The 24,408-nt window shown below is 35.9% G+C and overlaps 3 protein-coding genes across 3 annotated transcripts; all 3 read right to left on the bottom strand.

The window, feature by feature from the left end:
• Nucleotides 1–356: 356 nt before the first annotated feature.
• Nucleotides 357–4,800, bottom strand: LOC128132829 (uncharacterized). Its single transcript, XM_052769819.1, has 3 exons — nt 4,256–4,800; nt 3,867–3,961; nt 357–536 (listed from the first exon to the last, which is right to left on the bottom strand). The coding sequence occupies exons 1-3, from the start codon at nt 4,656–4,658 to the stop codon at nt 357–359; spliced, it is 678 nt and encodes a 225-aa protein (XP_052625779.1). The 5' UTR covers nt 4,659–4,800.
• Nucleotides 4,801–9,879: 5,079 nt separating this feature from the next.
• Nucleotides 9,880–10,902, bottom strand: LOC111912949 (uncharacterized). Its single transcript, XM_023908671.1, has 3 exons — nt 10,849–10,902; nt 9,992–10,634; nt 9,880–9,905 (listed from the first exon to the last, which is right to left on the bottom strand). The coding sequence occupies exons 1-3, from the start codon at nt 10,900–10,902 to the stop codon at nt 9,880–9,882; spliced, it is 723 nt and encodes a 240-aa protein (XP_023764439.1).
• A 7,003-nt stretch (nt 10,903–17,905) lies between these two features.
• On the bottom strand, nt 17,906–21,726 carry LOC111912959 (LRR receptor-like serine/threonine-protein kinase HSL2). The gene is made up of 2 exons (XM_023908681.3): nt 18,965–21,726; nt 17,906–18,402 (listed from the first exon to the last, which is right to left on the bottom strand). Exons 1-2 carry the CDS (start codon nt 21,531–21,533, stop codon nt 18,059–18,061), a joined length of 2,913 nt encoding a protein of 970 aa, XP_023764449.1. The 5' UTR covers nt 21,534–21,726; the 3' UTR covers nt 17,906–18,058.
• Between the last annotated feature and the right edge of the window lie 2,682 nt (nt 21,727–24,408).

Genomic DNA, 24,408 nt, shown 5'->3' with positions numbered 1-24,408 from the left:
AACGGGTTGGAATTCCAGTTTGAAGCCCCTTGGAATATTTTGAAATATATCCCGTTTGTTTAAAATCTATTTTAGTTTATTATGTGAGTACTAGGTTATTTTCATGTATTTCGTATGTATTTCGTTTGTTTAAAATCTATTTTAGTTTATTATGTGAGCAACTCGTATGATTAATTTGAATTAATAAATGCCCATTGCATTAGTTTTCACAATACATTAGAATACATTACTAACAAGGATTCCATGAACCATTACAAACATTACAACAATTACATGAAAAACAACGACATAATACAAATAAAGCATTAAAGTAAAACACAAGTCCATGGGTTATTCTGAACAGAAATTAGAGCGGTCTACATGAAATACTGTTTATTTTTAACAACCTTCCAAACTTCCTCATATTCGAAGTCTCTGCCGTCATGCTCACAGATGTAAAAATCTGTAACAACTTCCAAGAACTCTTCTTCATCCAGATAACGAACATTGTTACTTTTCGCATAATTACATGCTCGATTGAACCATGTCACTTCTTCCTTTACATCCATCCACTTAGTAACAACATCTGATTTTTATCTTTGTTGTCCTTCTCCCATCTCATGGTTAAACAAAGATGTTATGCGAGTCCATTCATCACCAATTAGGCAATGCGGGGGGAGCAAGTAACGATACACCATCCTTAACACTTAGCCAGCATCGTGTTAGAACTAACACCTCGTTTGTCATCCATGGCCTTTCAGAATTGGAACCAGATACTTCATTCGAAGAACTTGCTGCATTCGACGACATTTCTAATAATGGGAGTTCGTTTCGTTTAGGTGATTTGGGTGTTTGGTTTTTAGATCTTAAACATCTATTTATATAAATAAATACAGGACTATGAATTAAAACTTTGACTATGAAATGGTTACATTTGGACTACGATTTTCAGCTTTATGCAGTGATTTATCATGTCAAACTGTCATTTATGTCTTGTCACTTAAGGGTTCCACTACGATTTGCAGGTTACTGCAGTGACTTGTCATTACTGTCTAGTCATTTCAAAGTTGGACTTGTCATTACTGTCTAGTATGTATAAATACCACGTATAGCACAAGTTTATTACAATGTCGACTTTATTATGAGTTCCTCACACATATTCGAAGTTTGCTCATGCAACGAAGTAGATTGTTACTACTATGATTTGGTAGACCCTTTTTTTACACCCTCTTCAGTCGGGCCATATATGTCACATGAAAATTTTGAAGAATTGAAGAAGGCTGAAGAACAACAAGAAGAGGACAAAGAGTCATCCCGACTTCTCACTCAACTTGCTAATGATATTGCATCGGAATGCAAACAAGCTCAAGAATGGATAGACCTTAATAAAAACAAAATCAAAGAGCATAAAGATTGGATAAAAAAGAGTAAGAAGGCAATCAAAATGACTGAAAAATGGCTTGCTGAGAAGGATGAGCAGTTGATAAACATTATGGTAAAAAAGGATCGTTTGGAAGACAAAATGAGAATTAGGGATGACTATATAGCAATGGAGAAAGAGAAGTACCCATTGCAGTTCCCTGAGTTTAAAAATTAGTTACAAAATTGTTGTAATATTATCATGATACATATTAGGTTGCAGAAGGATCGTTTGTTGTTTTTTTTAAATAACAAGTTGTAATTGTTAAAAAAATTCTGCAAACTATATTTTATAATATAAAGGCTTCATTAATTGTTATAATCAACAAACTAAAGAAAAATATGAAAGCATAGCAATGTCTTGTAAGATTTAATAAAAATATTACAATACATAATAAGTTAACAACTCGTCATTAGTCTTCATTTCAAGGTTGTTTTATATCAAAATCAGCTTTATAGGTTTGTGAGCAACTCGCTGAACCACCAATATTAAATGCCATTTCTGTAGTAGAAATTATGTAACGTGCTCCGCTACCGGATGCCCTTCCAGTACAATTATTTCTCGTGTGTCCTATTTGACCACATGTAGAACACTCTTTTATAATTGGACCATCGCCTAGGGATGGAATGCGGTTTGTGTTTCTTGGCCTGCCTGGCTGATGTTTATCCATTATTGGTGGCTTAACAATCATCAAATCATCGGGGATCTCCCATTCGGATGGCTTTGGCAGAGGGTTTATTGATTCCTCATATGTTTTCCTCAGTGTTTCGGTAAAGTAAGCATTTAATGCATACCTCGATCAGTCTTGGTAATTGTTCACTGTTAAACATCTTATGACATGACCATAAGGTATCCCATCAAGTTGCCAATGCCTACATGTACATGTCATATGTTGGAAATCAACAATCACATTTTGTGCCCCCTTTTTGACCTCGCATTTCGTATTTGAGATCATGCGAACATCCCATTTGCTAAAAGTTTTCTTGTTTTCTTTTACAACTTCATCCGCCCAAGGGGTAAGTATTGTTGTTGCTTCCGCTAAAAAAAACAGCCAAAATGAAGAAGTTAAGATCAATAACATCAAAATTAATAAAACATTAATATTAAAATTTTACTTAATACCTGCAAAGTTATGTCTTTGAAACCACCATTGTTGCATTGTAGCACGAAAAAAATCGATCAACATAAGTATTGGCACCTTATGTGCGTGTCTAGATAATGCATTTATAGACTTCGCACTGTTGGACGACATAAGATTGTATCGGTTCCCTTTAAAATGTGCCCTTGACCAAGTTTCTGGATTTATACTTTTTAAGTACTCCCATACTGGTTCTTTTGTCTTTTTCATAACATCCATGGCAGCATCAAAAGCATCAACTGTGTACGCTCTACACGCCTCCCAAAAAATTCCTCTAACCGTTTTACTCTTGCCGAATCTAGATACTATGTTGAAATATAAATGGACACCACATATTCCATGATGAGCGTGAGGAAAAATGTTGGCAATGGATGTTGCTATAGATGGAGACCTATCAGATATAATTGTAAGCTCCTGCATATTTCCTATGCAATCACGTAGTTTTTGAAAAAACCATGTCCAAGAATCGGTACACTCATTTTTGCATATACCATATGCAACTGGTAATATTTGGTTTTTTCCGTCCTTAGTAACTGCAAGAAACATGGTACCTTTGAACTCGCCCTTTAGGTGAGCTCCATCTACTACTAGGGTCGGTTTACAAAAATTGACAAAAAAGCGTACCTACAATACATTGTATATCTATTCAAATACACCAAAATAAATATTAAAAAATTAATATAATATGATAATACTAACCGAGCAACCGAGTGCGACGTACAAAAACTCAAAGCGATCATCAACATCTGTTTTAATATGTGTGACAGTACCCGGATTATGTTTGGCCAAGTTGTGACAATACGCCGGAAGTTTGGTAAAAGAATCCTCTTTCGTACCCCTTAACGACAACAATGCATATTGCTTCGCACGCCATGCCTGATGGTATGAGATATTGATATTCAATTGAGCATTCATATCATTAACAATCTATTTTCCCCGATAAACTCTACTATAGTCTTCAGCCAAAACATCAGCAACATATTCACCCAAAACATATTTGTTTGCTTGTCGATGATTAGGTTGCAACAATGTTGAAGAACATGTGTGTACATCAACAAATTTATTCACTTGGAAAAGTCCATCAGACTTTTTAATTGCTTTTTCTCTTAGTAACCAAGAACAATTTTTCGAAACACATACAACTTCATACCTTGATTTGGTGGATCTACTTGTCCTCGTCTGGAAACATTCTCGAAGACATTTTTTACCAATACACCGCTTTAAAAGTTCTTTGTTCTTAAATATACTCTCACATTGAATCTTTTGAAGATTCATGTCTACCATCTGTGTTGGGATATCTTCATTAATATCAACTGGGCATGCTGGTACAAGGGGCATACCGTGAAAAAGGTTATCGGGAAACTTAGCTTTAACTTCATCACCCAACTCATCTCTATCGGAATTGCTTTGTAGCTCGGTTATATCTAAACATACATCACCAGCATCAACATAATGCCCGTAAACATGATTTTTTCATTTTTTTGACTTGAATTTTTTTTTCTTTTCAGTTTTATCTACCACACGCCTATTCATAACTTTAACTTCTTGTTCGGCAACATCATCACAACGACCACCCACATGATTAAGATATGTACCAACATCATCATCACCAACATACTTGTAATTCTCAGGATCCACATAGTGAATAGGTGAATAACTAACATTAACATTTTCAGCAACACTGTGAAACTGAGGTACACTAGGAGTATTGAAAGTACCTATCGGATCGTTGCTCCCTTTATAACTGCATAAATTACCAACAAGCTGGTTTCCAATTTCACCACCCCCATTAACCTCCTCAACTTCATCAACCACCACAAACACTTTCACAGCCCTTCCTCCACTACATTTGATTACGTTTATCAACATTCTAACATCCATGTCTTCAACTATAGCTATATAATAATTTAATTCAGGATGGTGGAAACAAAGACTAATTCTATATTTGTCTAACAAACCAATTTTGCTTCTTACCAAAGATACAAAATCACTATAACTAATATACTCAGAAAATATCAAAGCAAATTCAGAAATACCTCTCTGTGGACATACGTATTCCAGATTAGTTCCATTAACTTGCCATCTCCCACCGGTTACAAGCCAAACCAAATATTCAATCATTTTTTAGAGCAAATTTTAGAGAAAGTTCCTAAACAAATAACAACCAAAATGATAATTTTCTACAAAACTTTTTATATAGCAACATGATTTCGTAGTCAAACCAATTGATTTCATAGTCAAACTAAAAAAAAAATAAAAAAAAACAAAAAAAAAATCACAATTTCGCAGATGGGATGAGAGTAAATCGCAGATGGGGCTATTCCATCTACGATTTTACCCTACATTTTCAATATATATAGAGAAAAAAAATTAAAAAAATAAAAATAAAACCACCTGTGAATGTACAAGCAGCTAAAGTACAACTGTGCTTTAACTGCTTGTACATTCGCAGATGGAATGGTAATTTCACAGATGGGGCATTTCCATCTGCGAAATTGAGGGCTATTTTTGCAATTTCGATTTTTTTGGCTATTTTTGTAATGTAATTAGTGTAAATGACTATTTTTGTCATTTTCTCCGAAAAGAATGATATCTAATTACTTTATATAGAGCGATACAAATGGTGTCCTAATCAATACTCTAAAGCCACTAATAGTTAGAAATTCCTAACTAACTGTGAGATATAATAACCAAGCCATAACTCCGGAGTTTTTGATCAAAAGAAAACTATTGGAAAAAATATTTATCAATCTAGTATAGTTTGAAAAATATTTATCAAACTAGTATTTTTTTTGTTATAGTTTTTAGTTTTGCTTACTTTTTTTTTCTTCTTTAAATATCCATTTATTTATGGCTGCATTAGAATAATATTAGAATTCAAATGAGATAATAAATGACAATAGAAAAGTTGCATAAAAATGAAAAGTACATGTTTGGTCAAATGTGACTCTTTAGAAACGTTGCATTCTAGAGGAAAATGTAACACCATACTTAAAAGTTAAAAGAACAAAAAAAAATAAGGGAAAATACCACTAATAGCCAAAAAAATGAGGGTAAATTCATAAATTTAGTCACGAAAAATTATTTTTCCAGATATAGTCACGTATTCCGCGGAGGACCCTCCGCGGACCTCCGCGGAATGATGTCATCTCTGCGGAATGGTCGAAAATATGATTTTTTAGCCTTTATAATAGTGCTCCGCGTAGGCTCTCTGCGGATACAATAAGAGCTCCGCGGAGAGAGTAATGTCTCCGCGGAATAGGTGGTTGGAACGGCATTTTGAAGGGTTTTTTGATACAAAGTTTCTTTTTCATATTTTTAGTTCCATTTTGGTCGATATATCACTTCCTTTTCATCTGATTTTCAAAATCAAATATGAATTTTTTTATTTTATGTACTGGGGTTTTTTGGCAGATAAGTAATGAGATTAACACATACGTTAGACCAAAGTTAAACAACTTGGGTTTACTGCTTCCGCCAAATTTTGATTGTCGAATATTGTTTGATTTGGTCAAAAGTAAGGCTAATGTGTTTAGTAGTAATATATCATTGTCATTTCAACACCCGGTTCATGGGTATGTTATGAATATTTTAGATGAAGCAGATGTTCATCAACTCAGAAATGTAATTTCTGAAACGAAGGAGATTGTGTATTTGTATTTAGAGGTGTTTCAGGGATTTGTCGAACAAACAGAAGCGGTTGAGAAAGTTATACCATACAATGTTGAAAACATTGTATCTGATAATGTTGAAGAGTGTCCAGAAGAAGAAACTGTAACATTGAATACGGTTGCAGAAAAAAATTTATATGAGTTTGGAAGACTCACTGACAAAACATTCTCAGGAGGTGAAGAGTCAAATGAAGGATGGTCAGAAGATGAGTTCAAACACAGGAAAAAAGATTCAGACATATTTTACGGTATGCCTCCCATACCTGATTGTCTTGATCCTGTTGTTGAACCCGGACCATTTCACAGTTTAGGTACAAATGATGATATGTTTGTTTGTCAAACATATGATAACAAACAACAACTAATTTTTTCTTTGAGTCTTAAAGCAACTAGAGAAAAGTTTCAATTTAAGACCAAACATTCTAACAAAAATCGTTATGAGGTATATTGTGAAATTGAGAACTGTAGTTGGCGTTTATATGTAAAACGCCTTGATCCCACTGATAAATTTGAAATCAGGACTTTCAACAACGTGCACACATGTTCGTCATTATAGATACACCCTAATCATAAGCATGCTAATAAAAAAGTGATGGGTACTATATTGCATGAGATTATGGGAAAAACTCGTTCCAAGGTTTGGAGGTCTAATGAAATATCAAGGGATTTGAATGCTTTGCTGGAAATCAATGTAGATTACAAACAAGCATGGAGTGCAAAAAAATATGCTATGGAACTGTTTTTGGGATCCTCTGAAGAATGTTTTTCCAAACTTCCTATTTATTTTCACAATTTGAAGAGGCATAATCATGGTATAGTGGCGTATATTCAAACAGATTATGAAGATTGTTTTGAGTGTTGTTTTTATGCCATTGGGAGCATGGTAAATACAAAAAACTTGTTGTTATTTAATATATAATTTTTTAAAACAAATTATAGAGTGTTTATGTGTTCCATTTTTATATATTGCAGATACGAGCGTTCAAACGGTTTTGTCGTAAAGTTATAATTATGGATGGTGCCCATTTGAAGGGTGATTTTAAGGGAACCATATTGCATGCAGTAGCTATGGATGGGAACAACCAGATACTACCCCTTGCGCACGGAATATGCAAAAAAGAGAGTGGTCTTACTTGGACATGGTTTCTTGAAAAGTTGTATGAATGTGTTGGTGATTGTCAAGAATTGACTTTTGTAACCGATAGGGCCGATGCAATTCGGATTAGTATTGAAAATGTTTTTCCACATGCTCATCATGGCTTGTGTGCTTTTCATCTACTAGGAAACATAGCACATAGGTTTGGGAAAAATGATAAAACAAAAGTGTTGTTTTGGAGGCTTGTGAAAGCTTACAAAAGAAATGTTTTTGAAGAATTGTGGTATAGATTCAGTTCTACTAGGCCGCAAGTAGCAACATATCTAAGTGAAATTCCCCATGCTAAATGGAATAGAGCATATTCGCCGTCGAAACGTTACGATTACATGACCCCGAACAGTGCAGAGTCCATGAATGCTTTATCTGTAGATGCAAGGAAGATGCCTATAATACCCCTTCTTGAGTTCTTCCGTCGTCTTTCATAGGAGTGGTGTTACAAGCGTCGCATCGAAGGAGGTATGAATTTAATTTTCACTTTAATTAGGTCGAATAATTAGTTAATTATATATATCTTCTTTATAGGGAAACGTTCAACAGTGCTAACCGAGTGGGCTGAAAAAGTAGTTAGTAAAAATGAAGAGCGTACGACAGGATGGTCCGTTTTTGGTGTTTCAGATGCAATATATCAAGTTCATGATTTCAAACATAGTGACATAGCTGATCTGAGGCAAGAGACTTGTACATGCAAATATTGGGAAGGAACTAGGTTGCCTTGTGGTCATGTCATAATGGTCTTGAAGCACTTGAAAAAAACTAACTTCGGACATCTGGCTATAGATGCTTACAAAATGGAAACGTACCGAAGTACGTACGAGGAGCCAGTTTACCCCCTTCCAGAACGGTGTGATTGGGAGATTCCTGCTGAGATGTTGGTTGTTAAACCCCCAATAATGGATACATGTCAAGCTGGTAGACCGAGAAACAGAAATCGTATCCCGTCACAAGGTGAGGAACCTATAGTAAGAAGGTGTAGTAGATGTGATAGTACAACACATAATGCAGTGATTTGTCCGACATTGGTCCCAAAGAAATAAAAAAGGCTACAGGTAGTAACACAAAAAGGAAATGGAAAGGGACAGAAGGGACTCAGGAGACGCTAGAGACGCACGGGACACAAGAGACACGTTGGACGAGTGGGACGCAAAGAGAAGACTATTGTTCAACGTTTGATTTGAATGATTGATGTTGTATTTATAGTTAACTGTGTTTTGTTTTAGAGGAAATTAATTTGTGTACTTTGAAATGGTGTGTTTATTTTAAAGATGATGGGTAATATTATGATTATATTAGTGCATAATTACTAGTAGAATAATAACTAATACTCGAAGATAATACATTCAACAAACCAGAAACATATAGTAAATGTACAAGAATAATAATTAACTTAAGGGAATTGCAAAGGATACTTTTTTTTCTCCATTGTTATGTAGTCGTCCCTAATTCTTATTTTATCTTCCATACGGTCCTTTTGCCTACCAAGTTATAGCATTTCTGCATCGTTATCAGCAAGCCATTTTTCAAACAGTTTGATATTCTTCTTAGCTTTTTTTAATCCATTCTTCATGATCTTTCATTTTTTTAGTAATCGCCATCCTTTCCTCAACATCTTTGCACTCAGCCGTAATAAGGTCATGACGTTCAGTGAGAGCTCAAGATGAGTATTTATCTTTTTTTTTGTTCTTCAGCCCATTCTAGTTGTTTCAAAGTACCCTCCGACATGTATGGCTCTCTTAAATCTGGTGATGGGGCAACAAAAGGGTCGATCGGATCACAATAGAAACAATCAACTTCATTGCACGAGAAAATATACAAAGTTGAAGACGAACTCATTTTAAATTTTAAAAGAATTTATAACTCTACACCAAAAATCCATCTACCATCCATGACTATATATAGTCCCTTCCACTCCGCAGAGAGCTGTTGTCAGTCCACAGAGGTTTTTGTCAGTTCGCAATAATGTTTGTCAGTCCGCAGAGCTGTTTGTCTAGTCGTTGTCATCCATACATTACAATTATGGGAATACAATTATTTATTTAAAGGTAAACATTTTTTATTAAAAAATAAAGAACGACAACAAACCATTACAACTACGGTTAACATAGAACTGAATACAAACTAATATTCGTTGTGATCCATACAATACAGTTCAATTTAATTGTCGTGGAGGTAAGACCACAACACTTTCATCTGGTATTTCCCAATGCCTAAGTTTTGAAATAGGATTGACCGTCTCAGTTTGATAAGCATTTCGATACACCGCTGTACTTAACTTTAAATTTACCATTTGATGGATTTCTGCAATTTCGAATCTTTGAGTGAAGCTATAGCATGCTCACAAGGTATACCGCATTTTTTCCATTTACCGCAACTACAAATACCACGGTCTAATTGGACAGATTCGGTTCTTGAATACTTAGTCACTTCATATCTATCGCCAACAATATATGTAATCCTACAACCATCCGAGTGGATAAATCTTTTATGAATCACCTTAAGTGCATAAGGGGTTAGAATACTATGAAAAATCCCCTGTGAAATGAACTGAATCAAAAAACAAAAATTATGATGTCATAACATATAATAACATATCAATTCACCATTTGAGTGATGTAATAACTTATAATTACCTCCAAACGCAGCACGTTGAAGATACACTGCTTGTATCGAGTCATGGACCATTTCAATGATTGTTGTTATTGGAAACTCATGCGTATTTGTTTTAAACCAATTGACAACATCGGGAATGTCAATGAATTTAACATTGAAACGTACTCTTGGAAAACAAGCATGTACCCATTTTGCAATGGGAATATTGTCAAGCCAATGAAGATCATTCACATTAACATCATTTTTTAAGTTGTTCAAACATGCATAAAAATGAGATAAATTATACGCTTTACAAGTCTTCCAGAACAACTGCTCTACGACTGTATTGCTTCCGATGGAAGCGCGTATTTTCTCGGCTATATTTTTACAACAATAGCCATGATATGAATCAGGGTAGACTCTTTGAACTGCAAAGTCTATAGAATCAGACATATGGCTTATGAAACCAACTTCTGTATTGTCACCTAAACATTCTTTAAGCCTCCTCATGAACCATAACCTTGAATTGTCACTGTTTGTGGTTCCCAAAGCAAACGCTATGAGAAGGGGTTCATGATTTTCATCTAAAGCAACAACAATGTACATGGATCTTACATACGCCTCAATTAGAGGTACTTGACCAACGAATATGATTGGTATCATAGACGTGAGAAACGTACGAATCTATAAGTCAACATAAGAATATTAGGCATCTAACAACTTGAAATAACTAAATCTTTATTTACTATAAGGGATTACATACCACGCATCCCAATGTCACGAAAAAAATTTGGAAACGATTGTACTGATATTTCGTAATGTATGTAAAGGTATTAGGATTGGTTCTTTGCAGATTATGGAAAAAAGTCGGTAGGCTGGAGAAACTTTTCCTTAATACCTGATTGTCTAAACTCATTTTCACAACTTTTGACACCTTGTAAATTTTCGTCATTGTTGTCCAATTTATAAGGAATTAGTATACATTATTCCGCAGAACTTACTTGTCAGTCCACGTAAATGACTTGTCAGTACGCGTAACTTATTTGACAGTCCACGTAGTCAGATTATGTTATTTGAATGTATGGTTTCGTAACATTTGTTGGTGAATTAATTTTCAAAAAATAAAGGATAAATACCATATTAGATATAAATAAACCAATACAAGAACAATACAAAACGCAATACTAATTAAAAAAACGGGAAATCTTCAAAAGATTCCAAGGGCCTTCAAACTCGAAACTCTGTCCGTTGCTAATGGATTTGTGATGTGTGTAAAATGCACTTGTTTTATTCTTACTTTTTATTAATAAATTTAGCACACAAAGGCAGTGAACCTGTCTTTTAGTGGTATAGTTGGATAAGTAGGGTATCGAACTCAGGGAACGGGAAAATTAAACTAATGGCTAATTTTAACTACACAAATAATGAAAGTAAAAGGTTTTTTTTCTCTAGTTTTGCAAGACTAGAAACTTAAACACACCACAAAAACACTTAATTAACTAAGTAACTAAAGCAAACAACTAATTCACCAAATTTGATAAAGATATTTCTATTTAGGTTCAACCAATTCACTCCTATGGTTATTTTGAATTTATAATAGATTAATTGTTATTGGCTACCAACTATAGTGGTTAGGTTCATGTTCATTACTCCTAACCCTTAGACAATCAATTAATTCAAGCGGTGATCAAGTGTTTAAACTAATTAATTCCCTAGATTAATGATTTGGATTAAATAAGATTTGTAGTGGTTAATCAAATTGGTGGTTCAATTAACCTCTTGTTTGTTGGTTTCTCAAACAAGCTCACACATTAATCTACCAATTATCTTGTTAATCTTAGTTTCATATTCATTATTCCTAAGCATATGATTAAGTGTTCACATAGGCATATGAGGTTAACAACTAAGAGATGTTCATGCAGCTTAATTGTCTTCCAATTAATAGAAAATAGTTGTGATTAATGCATAAGGTTCTTTAACAAACTTAATTTAATAAATCACCAATAAAAAATCAATCAAAAGCTAAGAATTAAACCATAGGAGTTACTTGGTATTCCCCAAACAGAAACAAAAACGTATTTAGCTCATAGTTGCAGTAAAAACAAACACAAAAACATATTTAACTAAGCTAAACATACTTAATTCCTAAAGCTAAGTGGAATGATTAACCTAGTTGCCTTGATTCTTAAAGAGATTGAAGATTAGAGTTCCTCAACGCCTTCAAGGGTTCTCCAATCGCAGATGAATCTCCAAAAAATCGCCAGAAAAGTATTCCAATCGGATAAAGGCTCAGTTTTTATAATTATCTCAGAACAAGGTGTACTCGGCGAGTAGCAGACCCAACTCGCCGAGTAGGTTCTAGTTATCCGTCTCAAATTAGGAGTCTTGACTTATCTTCTGGAATATTCAAGTGTACTCGCCGAGTAGGCTCGAGAACTCGCCGAGTAAGAAAGCTTTTGTCCCTCAATCTTCATTCTTTGGTCTCTAATTGCTTCCCCTTGATCCCTTTCACTCCCAAGCATGTCTTTTGGACTGAAAACAAAATTTAAACAATATTAAGTACCTTTTGTCCACATTATACACATAATTAGTTAAAAATGAATAAAAATGTATGTTAAATAATTAACTAATTATGCACATATCAATTTGTATTCTTCTTTAGCCGCCTCCAAGATGTCTTCCTCAGTATCATTCACACTATCGTCTTCAATCTTATTATAAAGATCGTTGAATAACACAACTTATGTTTTCAATTCATACCATTTTGCAGCTATATCAAGCGTGCTGTGATGATTTTGTATGGTGGTTTCAACGTCATTGTTGAAGATATTCGTTAATAGGACATAAAAAATTCTATCCTCGAAATTGGTGTTCTCTTTGACATTAATATATGCACGAGTTAGAAGCAAATACTCATTACCTGTCCATCGGTTTGAACCCATTGTAAAACATACAAAGTACATGAACTAAAATACCTTTGATGAAGTGATACATTATTGTTTGTCGTTTTATATAGACATGACAGTCCGCAAATATCCGACAATCATCCATGATAATATATAGACCCTTCAACTCCGCAAAGCGAATGGTCAGTCCGCGTTACTGACTTGTCAGTCCGTGCTACTGACTTGTCAGTCCGCGCTACTGACTTGTCAGTCCGCAAAGCGAATGGTCAGTCCGCGCTACTGACTTGTCAGTCCGCATTACTGACTTGTCAGTCCGTAGAGCGAATGGTCAGTCCGCGTTACCTATCTTTTTATATATATATATACTAAACACGTATCTATACGTCCGAATTAGAGGTAAGGGATCAATTCACAAAATGGCATCCAATGTACCAACATCTTCAAATGCAGCTAATCTGTCTAATGCGTCTGCTCCAACAAATGCATCTGCTCCGTGGACGACAACAGAGGTGTTGGTCCTAACACGATGTTGGATTACCATTTACGAGCATCTGCCGGTAATGGCTCCCCTTAATTGCCTTCTCGGTGATGAATGCTCCCGCTTAGTAGCTTTGTTCAACTATAAGGTGGGACGAGGACAAGAACGAATAAAACCTGATATTGTTAGTAAATGGATGGATTTAAAGACTAAAGTCACATGGTACAATCGATGCTACAATTATGAGAAAATGCGATGCTCTAATGCTGATGATGAAGAACCTCTTGAATACGTGAACGGATATTACCTATGCCAGTTTGATGAAACTGAGTTCGAGTATACGGATGTTTGGAATCTGGTTAGAAATAAACCCTTTTTCATGTAGACAACTCTTTTATTCGTAATGTTCTATGTAATGTTTGTTAGTCGCTCATCTTTTGTTTGTAATGTTTTCTGTAATGTTATTATCTTATTTCAAATGTTTGTATTTCATACCATGTGAATTATGTTTCGAAAAATATATGATACAAAAATTGTTTATATTAAACAAAACTACTAAAAACAAGTATTTCATAATAATGTATACAAACTTCCAAACATCAAGTTATTTAGTATCCCAAATAATATTTGTCATCCTATTTCTGCAGAGAAATCCCGCATCTCTACGTGGCTTATCACTTTTCACCGGTACCCCCGAAGCAATCATTTCCATAAACATGCTTATAAATACTCCACAATCCCCTCTATCAACAATATATTCTTGTTGTGGCGCATCTACAATATCAATAAATTCCACAACTGCGTTGTCTTTGTGTCCATCGGGGAAATCCTTCCAGTAGTCAATCGCATCTAGCTCTTCAATTATACTATCCCCTAAACTTTTGAATTCTCCATCAGCCAAGTACTTTGTGAAGTAATTCATACATCGTGCTAAATCATAAATGTGTACTTTCCAAATATCTAAATGTAGCACTGCCAAAAACCAATTGGCATGAGGAACGTTTATGGGGAATAGAACCTGCAAACAAAAACAAATTTAATAGTCATTAATTCGTTTCCTATATAAAATAAATAATTAATAAACTTAACTAACCTTATCCACATCCTTCCATTTAGGATGGCCTCCGACACCATTTGCAATATTCCTAAAGGCACCCCATAACGCAATATGTTGTACATTTTAAGATAAAAATGTTATAGTTTTTTATATAAATTATCGTCTAAAATTGTAGTTAAAATTATATTTAACGAATGTTACCAAAGAAATTAACCACCCAGCGTCAGTAACTGCAAGTAACCTCGACCAAAAGTTGATATCTAGTGTGAGCATATGCAGCCTATGCTTAGTGTTTAGGTTGGAAGAGATCGAATTCCATTCTTTCCAAAAACTCAACGTACTGGCAGCTTCAACACTGTCGAGCAACAAATGATTTGAAACATCATTACTCTCTTCATTCACAATGTCTTCATTTGGTTTTTCAGGACTCTTCACCACTTTTTTTATTCTTTGGTTTGCTGATTTTCTTCACTTTTGTTGTGGATTGCAACTAAAAAATTAACATGTTAAATAATTATCAGTACGTTAATATTCTAAAAATATATCAAATTTAAAATATGAGTTTTGTACCACTGTGAACGGAGTCTGCTGAAACCATGGAACACCCCTCTTTCGTTGCGCCCTACCAATAGGAGTCATTTCTTTTGTGTGATCTTCACCCACGTCCGATGATTTCTCAACATGCGTAGGTGTAGGCCCAAGTTTCCCCTCCAAACCATCAGTACTGATATCATCATAGTCAAAATATGTATCATGGTGATATTTTTCTTCCTCCTCTTCATTTATCATCTCTTCCTCCTCTCGAAACCCTCTGTCTGGTTCAACATTTGTGTCTGGTACATCTTTTTTGTGTAATACACGATCTACTTTAGAACTTAAGTCTGCCACAACGCCTATGAGACGCTTCACTAATGCCTTTGTGCTCGTCTTCTTCTTCTTTACCAATCTTGATGTGTCGTTTGACATATAACTTGTTTCAAGATGTTGCGAGGAAGAAGCATTTGTGGCAAATTCAGTTGCAGATGTTTCTATTTCGGACTTGTACATCCTTCTTCGAGCAGGCGAGTCAACATGAGGTAGATTATTTTGAACAGGACTATTTTGCCGTGGGGGAGACTCTACAGGGTTAAGAGTCCTATTGACATAACGAACATAAAACGGCGACATCAGCTCCTCTGGGTTTGCCACGACATTAATAGGTTGTTTGTTAGGCTGAAAAAAATCAGATTGTTAGTTCAATGTAATCAAATACATTGAAATTTGTAAATATAAATGATTCTTAATATAAAAACCATACCACAGACACATTCATTATTCGACAACATTGATCCCAATTTAACGGTGTTTTACTTCTCCACGCCCTCATCCGTGGCAATTCTGTCGGCGTGCGTATATAAAACATGGTTGCATCTGGGAACGTCTCCAAAATCCATATCTATGAAAAAAAAAGTCATGATACAAACTTATTATATATTACAAAACGACGTTCAAATTTTTATAGTATATAAAACTAAACAATGATAACTATTAAAATGTATTAGAAAGTAACCTTAAACGGAAGCATAAAACCAGGAACGATATACTTGTGTCCTTTCTTCGATTTAGGATTCGCCTGCTTGAATTCTCAAAACTCTTCTATTTTCTCAAACATTCCATGCATCATACGCGAAGTATATTTCCAGAAATACGTACCCCATGCAAACTTGCAATTTTTAATTTATTAATTATAATTAATGCATTGCATACTACTAAGGGAATACATGTTTTAAATGTAATACGTGTTCCAATCATCTATATTATCAGCAAACTTGTATACTGCTGCATGAATGCCCGTTTTAACGTCCCGTCCGTGTAGACCCTTCAACATAAAAACAAGCTGGATAAGCATCACAGCATCTTCATCTTGTAGTGTTGAATAATTCGGGGACATAATCAAGTCTTCTAAATCTTTCAGCCGCAAACGTGAATCAGAAATATCAGGGAACAACCGAGCACGGAGTTGTGAATTTAACTGGCCCTTTTCATCGTGGAGTAAATCCACATAAGGACCAACTTTTAAACCACAAATCAGAATATATTCATTTTCACCAAAATCCAATTGGATCCCCTGTATATCAAACATAAACCTCCCCATTTCAAATATTTGTTGAGACCTAACTTCATGCAACATCATCATATGCACAAGTAATGGATCACCATGTGGGATATGCATTCCTTAGAATATTCCAAAGGGGGAAGCTTCGAATAATACTCGTTGTGATTGTGTTAGGCGCGGAAAATACTTTTTAATCATAGTCCCCACCACGCCTTTCAAAGATAACACTGTTTTTTGATTGAGATCTTCGTGCTATACAACAAAAAAAATTATTATTTCATTTAAAACATTACTAATTGATAAATAGCAACATATTTAAAAGCATAAAAATAAAAATTGTTCAAAAACCATCACTCCGCGGAGACCAGAGGTCATTCCGCGGTGTGACCTCTAGCCAACGCGGAGTTATGATTTGTTCGATTAAAACATTCCGCGGAGGGAACACATCACTCCGCGGAGCCTCTTCTGCGGATTGACGTAACCCTCCGCGGAATGGATCATTCCTAATTTGAATCATAGTTCTGTAAACCTAAAAATCCTAAATCTGTATACATTTTCAATTTTCAATGTAATCAAATTCGTTTTCCTCTAATTTGAATCGTATTCGACATTAACAATGAGATGAGAATGAGAGAAAATACCCGGGAACCGTATCCATCCTCCATCGGGGAATTCGGGGTCCATCGGTGAAGGAAACACCTCTGCGACTTGTTTTCGCCGGAGTTGAAGTCGTCGCCGGGGTTGAAGTCGTCGCCGGAGTTGAAGTCCTCGCCGGATTCTAATTCCTCGATCAAATTTTGGAGGGTTCGGAACAACCGATGCGGAGCAACGGGGACATTGGGGACCAAAAGAGGGGACCCTTAGTTTTTCTCAAAAAAATAGGGTGGAAATTACCAATTTACCCTCGCTTCACGGAGAATTCATGGTTCCGCGGAGGTTCACGGAGGGCCCTCTGCGGAATGCGTGACTATATCTGAAAAAATCGTTTTTTGTGACTAAATTTATGAATTTACCCTATTTTTTGGCTATTAGTGGTATTTTCCCAAAGAATAATGGGCTGGGCTACACACCAAGGCAAACTGTGAGTTGCAATAACACATAGTGTCATTACGGAATACGTTAACGGTTAACTATTCTCTACATTCTCAATTGTGTTTTAGTTTAGATTTAAATAGATATAATTATAATTGTTTTTTTTTTGAAATAAATTAATTGTTTTAGAATAATCACTTCATATATGATCAAGAATAAGTGAGAATTATTCTTTCAAATAGTTTCTTTAGGATCAACAATATATAATTTTTTTGTAACGGCATGAACGATAATCTCATCTGCTAAAAATATCTAAACTTAAACATTCTAATTAATATCCTGAAAATTATCATAAGATCTTAAATCACTTGACATTAACTATGTTACTAACGCAAAAATCTAAGAACTGATCTATAAAACATTATCATTTGAAACACAACAAACTGCCAGATTTAATAAAAATACACTATGCAGCAACCTCAACTAAAAGCTATACACTTTGTCGCTAAGAGAACAAAAAACTGCATATTTATAACACAACTATTTTGAAGGTGTCGAAGATTGGCCTTTGAGCAACTCAACAACTCTTCTCATAGATGGTCTATTAAGTGGGAAAGCCGAAGTACACTGAAGGGCTACATTCAACACCATCCCAATTTCTTCATAATCATGGCTTGAACAGTTCATCTTAGGATCTATAAGTTGATCCGAGTCTTTCCATCCACCCTCACCACATAGAGCAACCTCGGTTACCCACTTCACTATGTCCTTGTTTTCATCAAAAGACGCATCATTCGGCCTCTTGCCAGTTACTAGTTCCATTAGCACAACCCCAAAACTGTATACGTCACATTTTTCGGTAACTTTCATCGTGTATGCATACTCTACAATACAAACCAACGTTAGAATAAAACTAGTTTTCAATATAAGGGCCTGTTTGTTACGTAGAATAACACAGGTTGTAGTGTCTTTGACATGCATTACGTTGAGACTATGACAAATGTCAATTAGGAGACTCTTGGATTATTGTCGGTGTAAAACACGTGAATACCCTGTCATCGTATCATTAAAAACATCCCTAAAAAAGTTGTGATGTTCGGTCTAGTCTCATTGATCATGTGTAACAGACGCAGCCTAATGCTTCGTTTAGGCTGCGTTTGTTATACAAAATGTGTCGACATAACGGTATGGGATTGATCAAGTTTTTTAAACCTATATTCATTGATAGGGTTGAGAAGGGTGTTTACGTCTTTTTCACGAATGCAAAATGAGGAAGAGGTCACTAGCAAATTGACTGTCATGTTCTGTCCTATCTTGTCGTGTCTTGGTCCCAATTGACATACCAAACATTGACTGTCATGTTCTGTCGTGTCGTGCCGTGTCTTACATAATAAACAAGACCTAGAAAACAAAAAATAACAAAATGAGGAGCAAAAAGAAAATCACCTGGTGCGATGTAACCATAGGAACCCGCGATACGAGACATGGCTCCATCACTCTCTTTCACTTCAATTTGCAAGCTCTTGGCTAGACCGAAATCCGCAACACGTGGTCTTAGCTCTTCATCCAACAAAATATTATTCGACTTAACATCTCGATGCACAATAGAAGGCACACAATCATGATGCAAATACGCCAACCCTTGTGCGGCTCCAAGGGCAATCTCAAATCGTTTACTCCAATCCAACAAATACCCGCCTTTCGGGTCTACATGTAACATATCACCTAAACTACCATTCTCCATGTACTCGTAAACCAAAGCCCTAAAATCCTCCCCAACACTAGCAAACAAAAGCTTCACGATGTTCTTATGCCGAATCAAACCTAACGTCTCCATTTCCGACCGGAATTCGGATTCCGTTTCCGGACTCCGGTGAACTCCGTATAGCTTCTTGACCGCCACCGTTTGTCCGGTTTTGAGTGTCACTCTATATACCTTTCCGGAACCACCCATTCCAATGACGTTGCTCTCTGATAATGATGCCAAAACGTCTTGTTCTTTGAACCCAACTCGTTGGAATGATGTGATCTTCCATAAACTCGTATTCCGACGCAACAACTTTGCCTTGATAAGAAGCCAAAGAAGCGATACGATAAGAAAGAAAGCTAATCCAGATAGAATAGCAACCACATAATAGCTTGCGGATTTTGTCTTATGGCAACGAGGGAATGGCTTAAGATCTTGACTACATAGTTTAGGGTTACCTATTAAGCTTGAAGCAAAAACTTCGGAATCTAAACCTGTTGGTATTTTTCCTTCGAGATTGTTATCAGAAAGATTCAGGATATTGAGTTTGAGATGACTCAATGAATCCGGGATCTTGCCGGAAATCGAATTTCCGGCAAGATCCAGATAGTTAAGTGAGGGTAAATTCCCGATTTCATTCGGGATCACCCCACTTAACTTATTGTTTGAAATGTTCAAACTCGAAAGATGAGTCCAAGAGCTCACAGCATTTGGGATTTCACCTGTGAACTCGTTTGATTGAAGATTAAGCTTTTCTAACTTCTTCAAATTGGTCAAACATGGCGGCAATCCACCGGAAAACTGATTATTTCTTAAATCCATCTCTACGATCTCCTCTAATCTGCATATCCCCGCCGGTAAATCACCGGAGAAACCATTGCCGGAGATGACTAATCCCTGTATGATTTTGGAACGAGAGATTGAATCCGGAAGTGATCCCCTGAATTTATTGTTACTAACGTCGATGAATTGAAGTGCAGATGAACTCCAGAAGCTCGACGGAATCTCGCCGGATAATTCATTGTTAGATATACGAACATAAAATATAGATTTGCAATCGCCACATGACACAGGGAAGTCACCGGAAAATCTGTTGTTAAAACATATGAATTTCTGAAGCTTCTTCTTGGAACAAAGATTCGGAGGCAATGGACCTTGAAGTTGGTTGTCGGAGACATCAAACTCTTCCAAATCGGAATTTTCACCCAAAGATTCCGGTAACCCACCGGAAAATTTGTTGCGGAAGAGCTTCAACTGGGTAAGCATCGGATTTGAAGAAAGAATCGTCGGGATTTCACCTTCAAGATTGTTGTCATTAACGGCTAGTGACTGGAGATGTAAACCGGCGAGACTGGTTGGTAGTTTACCGGTGAAGTCGTTCAGAGAAGCATCGAACTGTAGAAGAGAAGTTAAGTTCCCAAACACATCCGGTAGCTCACCGGATAATTTATTGTCGTAGAGCCAGAGATGTTCGATACTTTTCAAACGTCCGATGCTATCTGGAATGCCGCCGGTGAGAGAGTTTGTGGAAAGATCGATACTTTTGATGGAGGAAAGATCTCCGATCGAATCGGGTATTTCGCCAGAGAGTTGGGTGTTTGAAATTCTGAAAGTTTCAAGTTTCTTGAGACGCCCGATATTTTCCGGCAACCGGCCTGATAAAGATGGATTCTCCGGCGCTAAAAATGTTGTCAACTCCGTGAGATTCGTTAAAGATTCCGGGAGTGCACCAGAGAGTAGATTCGCGGAGAAGTTCATAACTTGAAGCAACAATGATTCACCAATACTCGCCGGAATCTCGCCGGTGAAATTGTTGTATGAAACGTCAAGAACAGTCAAGTTAACAAATCTGGGCTGAAACTCCGGTAATTTCCCGACGAAGTAATTGCTGGAGAGATTTAAAAATGTAACATGAGAACATAGAGAGAAAGAGGCGGGAGAGATGCTACCATTGAAGCAGTTGTTCCCGATGCTGAGGTAACGCAGTGTCGGAATCCTACAGAAGTCCGCCGGGAAAGGTCCGGCGAGACTCCCAAAATCGGAGAAGTCGATTGAAACAATATCAAGTGTGTGATTATTGCAAGTAATGGTAGTCCAGTTACAGGGGGTAATGGAATCGTCCCAGTCGTTGAGAAAGCCATCTGGGTCTTCGAGCTGGGTGTTCTTGACGCGGAGGAGGACGGCGGCGTCTCTGGTGGAGAAAGTAGCAATGGCGAAAGTGAATGACAGAAAGAGGGAAAGAAGATGAAGATTGAAGATATACGCCATTGTTGTGGTTTAAGCTGTGGTGACAAGATTAGATTAAACAGAAGATTAAGAAGATGAATAGAGTGGGAATGGAGGGAACAAAAGAGGGTTAGAGTTGGTCATCTGATTTGAGTGTTGCTCATGATCATGTTTGAATCAAGATTGTTTGTGATTTTATAAATTAATGTCTCTTTTGTAGAATTAGATTCCATAAGGATATATTGATTTGCTTTATAAGAGGATGTTAGCCTCATAAATATTTAGTGCTTTTATCATATTATATATCTATTACATTTTGTTTAATAATTTTTTTTTTATGTATTAAAGCCCTTCATATAATTTTTAATTTATTATTGTTGGATACTTTTTTTGAAACTACAAAAACGATTACATGTTTTATAATCGAAATATTTTATTATATTTGATATTTTTTAAATTTTTTAATATTGATAATTTTGGTAATTTTGATTTTTGACAACTATTTTTAAATTACATAATTTATAAAATATATTTATTTTTATTATTCTATTAAATCAATTGATTAACTAATAAAAAAAATACAATTTCTAAAGATTATTACATGAAATAATAGTCTTGGAAAAGTAACACTACTGCATTCTTATAGAGGGTTTTGGTAACAAACTTTGTTTGTGAGACTATTTCATAGTTAATACCAATGTAAAAACACAAAAAATATCATAAACTAGATTTGAAATTGCGAAACTACCCTCAATTTGTTCTTCAACCCTAGAAATGCTTCACACGCTTTCTGTCATCTCCTATTTTTTCCCTATCCAAACACCCTCTATAATACAACTCTGGAGTTTCGACTTATACAAAATTGCAGAGGCAACAAGGAAAGAAGCACGAAAGATGCAACAAAATGGTAAGCCTAAACTGCATCAGGTTTATGATGTAAAACCATTTATAGAAAACCATCCTAGAGGTGATGAAGTCCTGTTATCAGCAACTGGTATGTGTGAAATATGTATTTGTTTTTTAGAGTTATGAGTGGCATGGTGGTTTTGAGGGTGGTGGCAACAGGTATGGTGTTGTAGTGGTGGTGATTGGTGATGGTGGTGATAGTGGTGTTGCTGATTGTGGTGAGTGGTGGTGGAAACAATGGCAGTTGGGATGTAAGGTCAAGCCTTAGAATCTGATGATGTAAACATAGTCACACTGACTCAATCAACACCAGTGTCTCACAAAGTGCCAACGTGAAGTTAAGTCTATAATAATGTCATGTCAATGTGATATGTATATCTTATTTAATCTCATGTAATTATAGAATATATGTAGTTAGTTAGCAGATCTGATATCTTGGTGATATCGGATATACTTTTTTGTTATTTTAGATCTGGTATTTTAGTGATATAAGATATACTTTTATTTATATTGTAGATTAGGTGATATCCCTAGTTTATAGGGATTCACATAGTATTTACTTTTCTTTATATATTAGGGTTCAGATCATTGGTTGATCATCGAACCCTAGAGCGTTGCGTTCATTCTCTTGGTGAGAACATGTTCTTAGTGAAAACCTTTGTGTTATTCTTCTATGTTATTTTGTTTATTGTTAACTTATATCAATCAAGGAACCTATAACTGGTATTAGAGCATGTTGGTTATATCAATTAACTATGTTTTCTTCAAATCTCACTAAAACCACTTTCGATAACAAAATTCAACAATTCAATGAAAAGAACTTTGCCATGTAGAAGTTTAAGGCAATGATGGTCATTGAAATTATGGAATACACAATGATCGATATCATCAAAAACGATCCTCACGTTCCTATGTACCAGCTTATCAAGGAAAATGTTCAAGAATGCGAGTTAGTCGAAAAACCTATTCATGAATTCAATGATGATGAAAATTTTCTTGTTGCTCTTGATGTCAGAACCCATGCTTCTATAGGGAACTCTCTTCCATACGACATCTACAACATCATTCAAAACTGTTGATCATCGAAGGATATGATGGATACGCTGACTGTTGCATACGAAGGTACTTATGAGGTAAAAGCTATTAACAAGAACAATCTTAATCTTCGATATTGTAACATCCCAAAAACACCGATAAAAACTTTCATTTTAAACCATCAAGTCATACAACCATTTATTCTAAAACCAAACATGATAAAACGTATTTCTCAAACATCACAGTTAATCAAAAGTAATTAGTGCAGAAAAAGCCATCAGGGGATGTCGTGCAGTCAAGCTGGGTCTTTCCCTTTGGAACTGGAAGTACCTGAAAAATATTAAACCACAAACTGTAAACACAAAGCTTAGTGAGTCCCTAAAATACCACATATCATATAAATTAGTGGGCCCGAATATGGTCTATATTTCAACCAACATACAATATTGGGCCCAGTCTCGGGGCCCTGCCCTGGGGTATGTTTCATCCCATTACACATCAATGGGCCTAGCCCTGGGGTATGTTTCAACCTAATACACATAAGTGGCCCAAGCCCTAGGTATATTTCAACCCAACATACAACAGGGGGCCTAGTCCTGGGATGTATTCCAACCTAAACATACATGCAAGAGTAAACAAGACAACTAGGATCCTACATAACACAATCCAGTGGGCCCGCATTGGTGCCTTCGACCCACGAGTATAGTGAGAAGAGTTACCTTATTCCTGAAGCTAAGATAAACCACTCACTTGAGCCGAGATATCAAGCCTCCTCTTGCTAAACATAACCATAATAAAACCCTAATTAACAAGCAAGGAAATGACTGGCCCACGAAAGGTCTAGGCTCATAACTAAACCCCCTTTGGGCAAAAGACCGTTTTTCCCTTCCAGTACAAAGTCTAAGACTCAAACCGACCAAAAAGTCAACGGTAAACTATCAGTTGGCTTATGTACTGTGTAATTAATCTACGCCCT

The sequence above is a fragment of the Lactuca sativa genome, chromosome 3 (assembly GCF_002870075.4).
Source record: "Lactuca sativa cultivar Salinas chromosome 3, Lsat_Salinas_v11, whole genome shotgun sequence".
In the NCBI taxonomy this organism is placed as follows: domain Eukaryota; kingdom Viridiplantae; phylum Streptophyta; class Magnoliopsida; order Asterales; family Asteraceae; genus Lactuca; species Lactuca sativa.
Note: the sequence above shows the minus strand (reverse complement) of the source record. Positions and strands in the feature narration are given on the sequence as shown.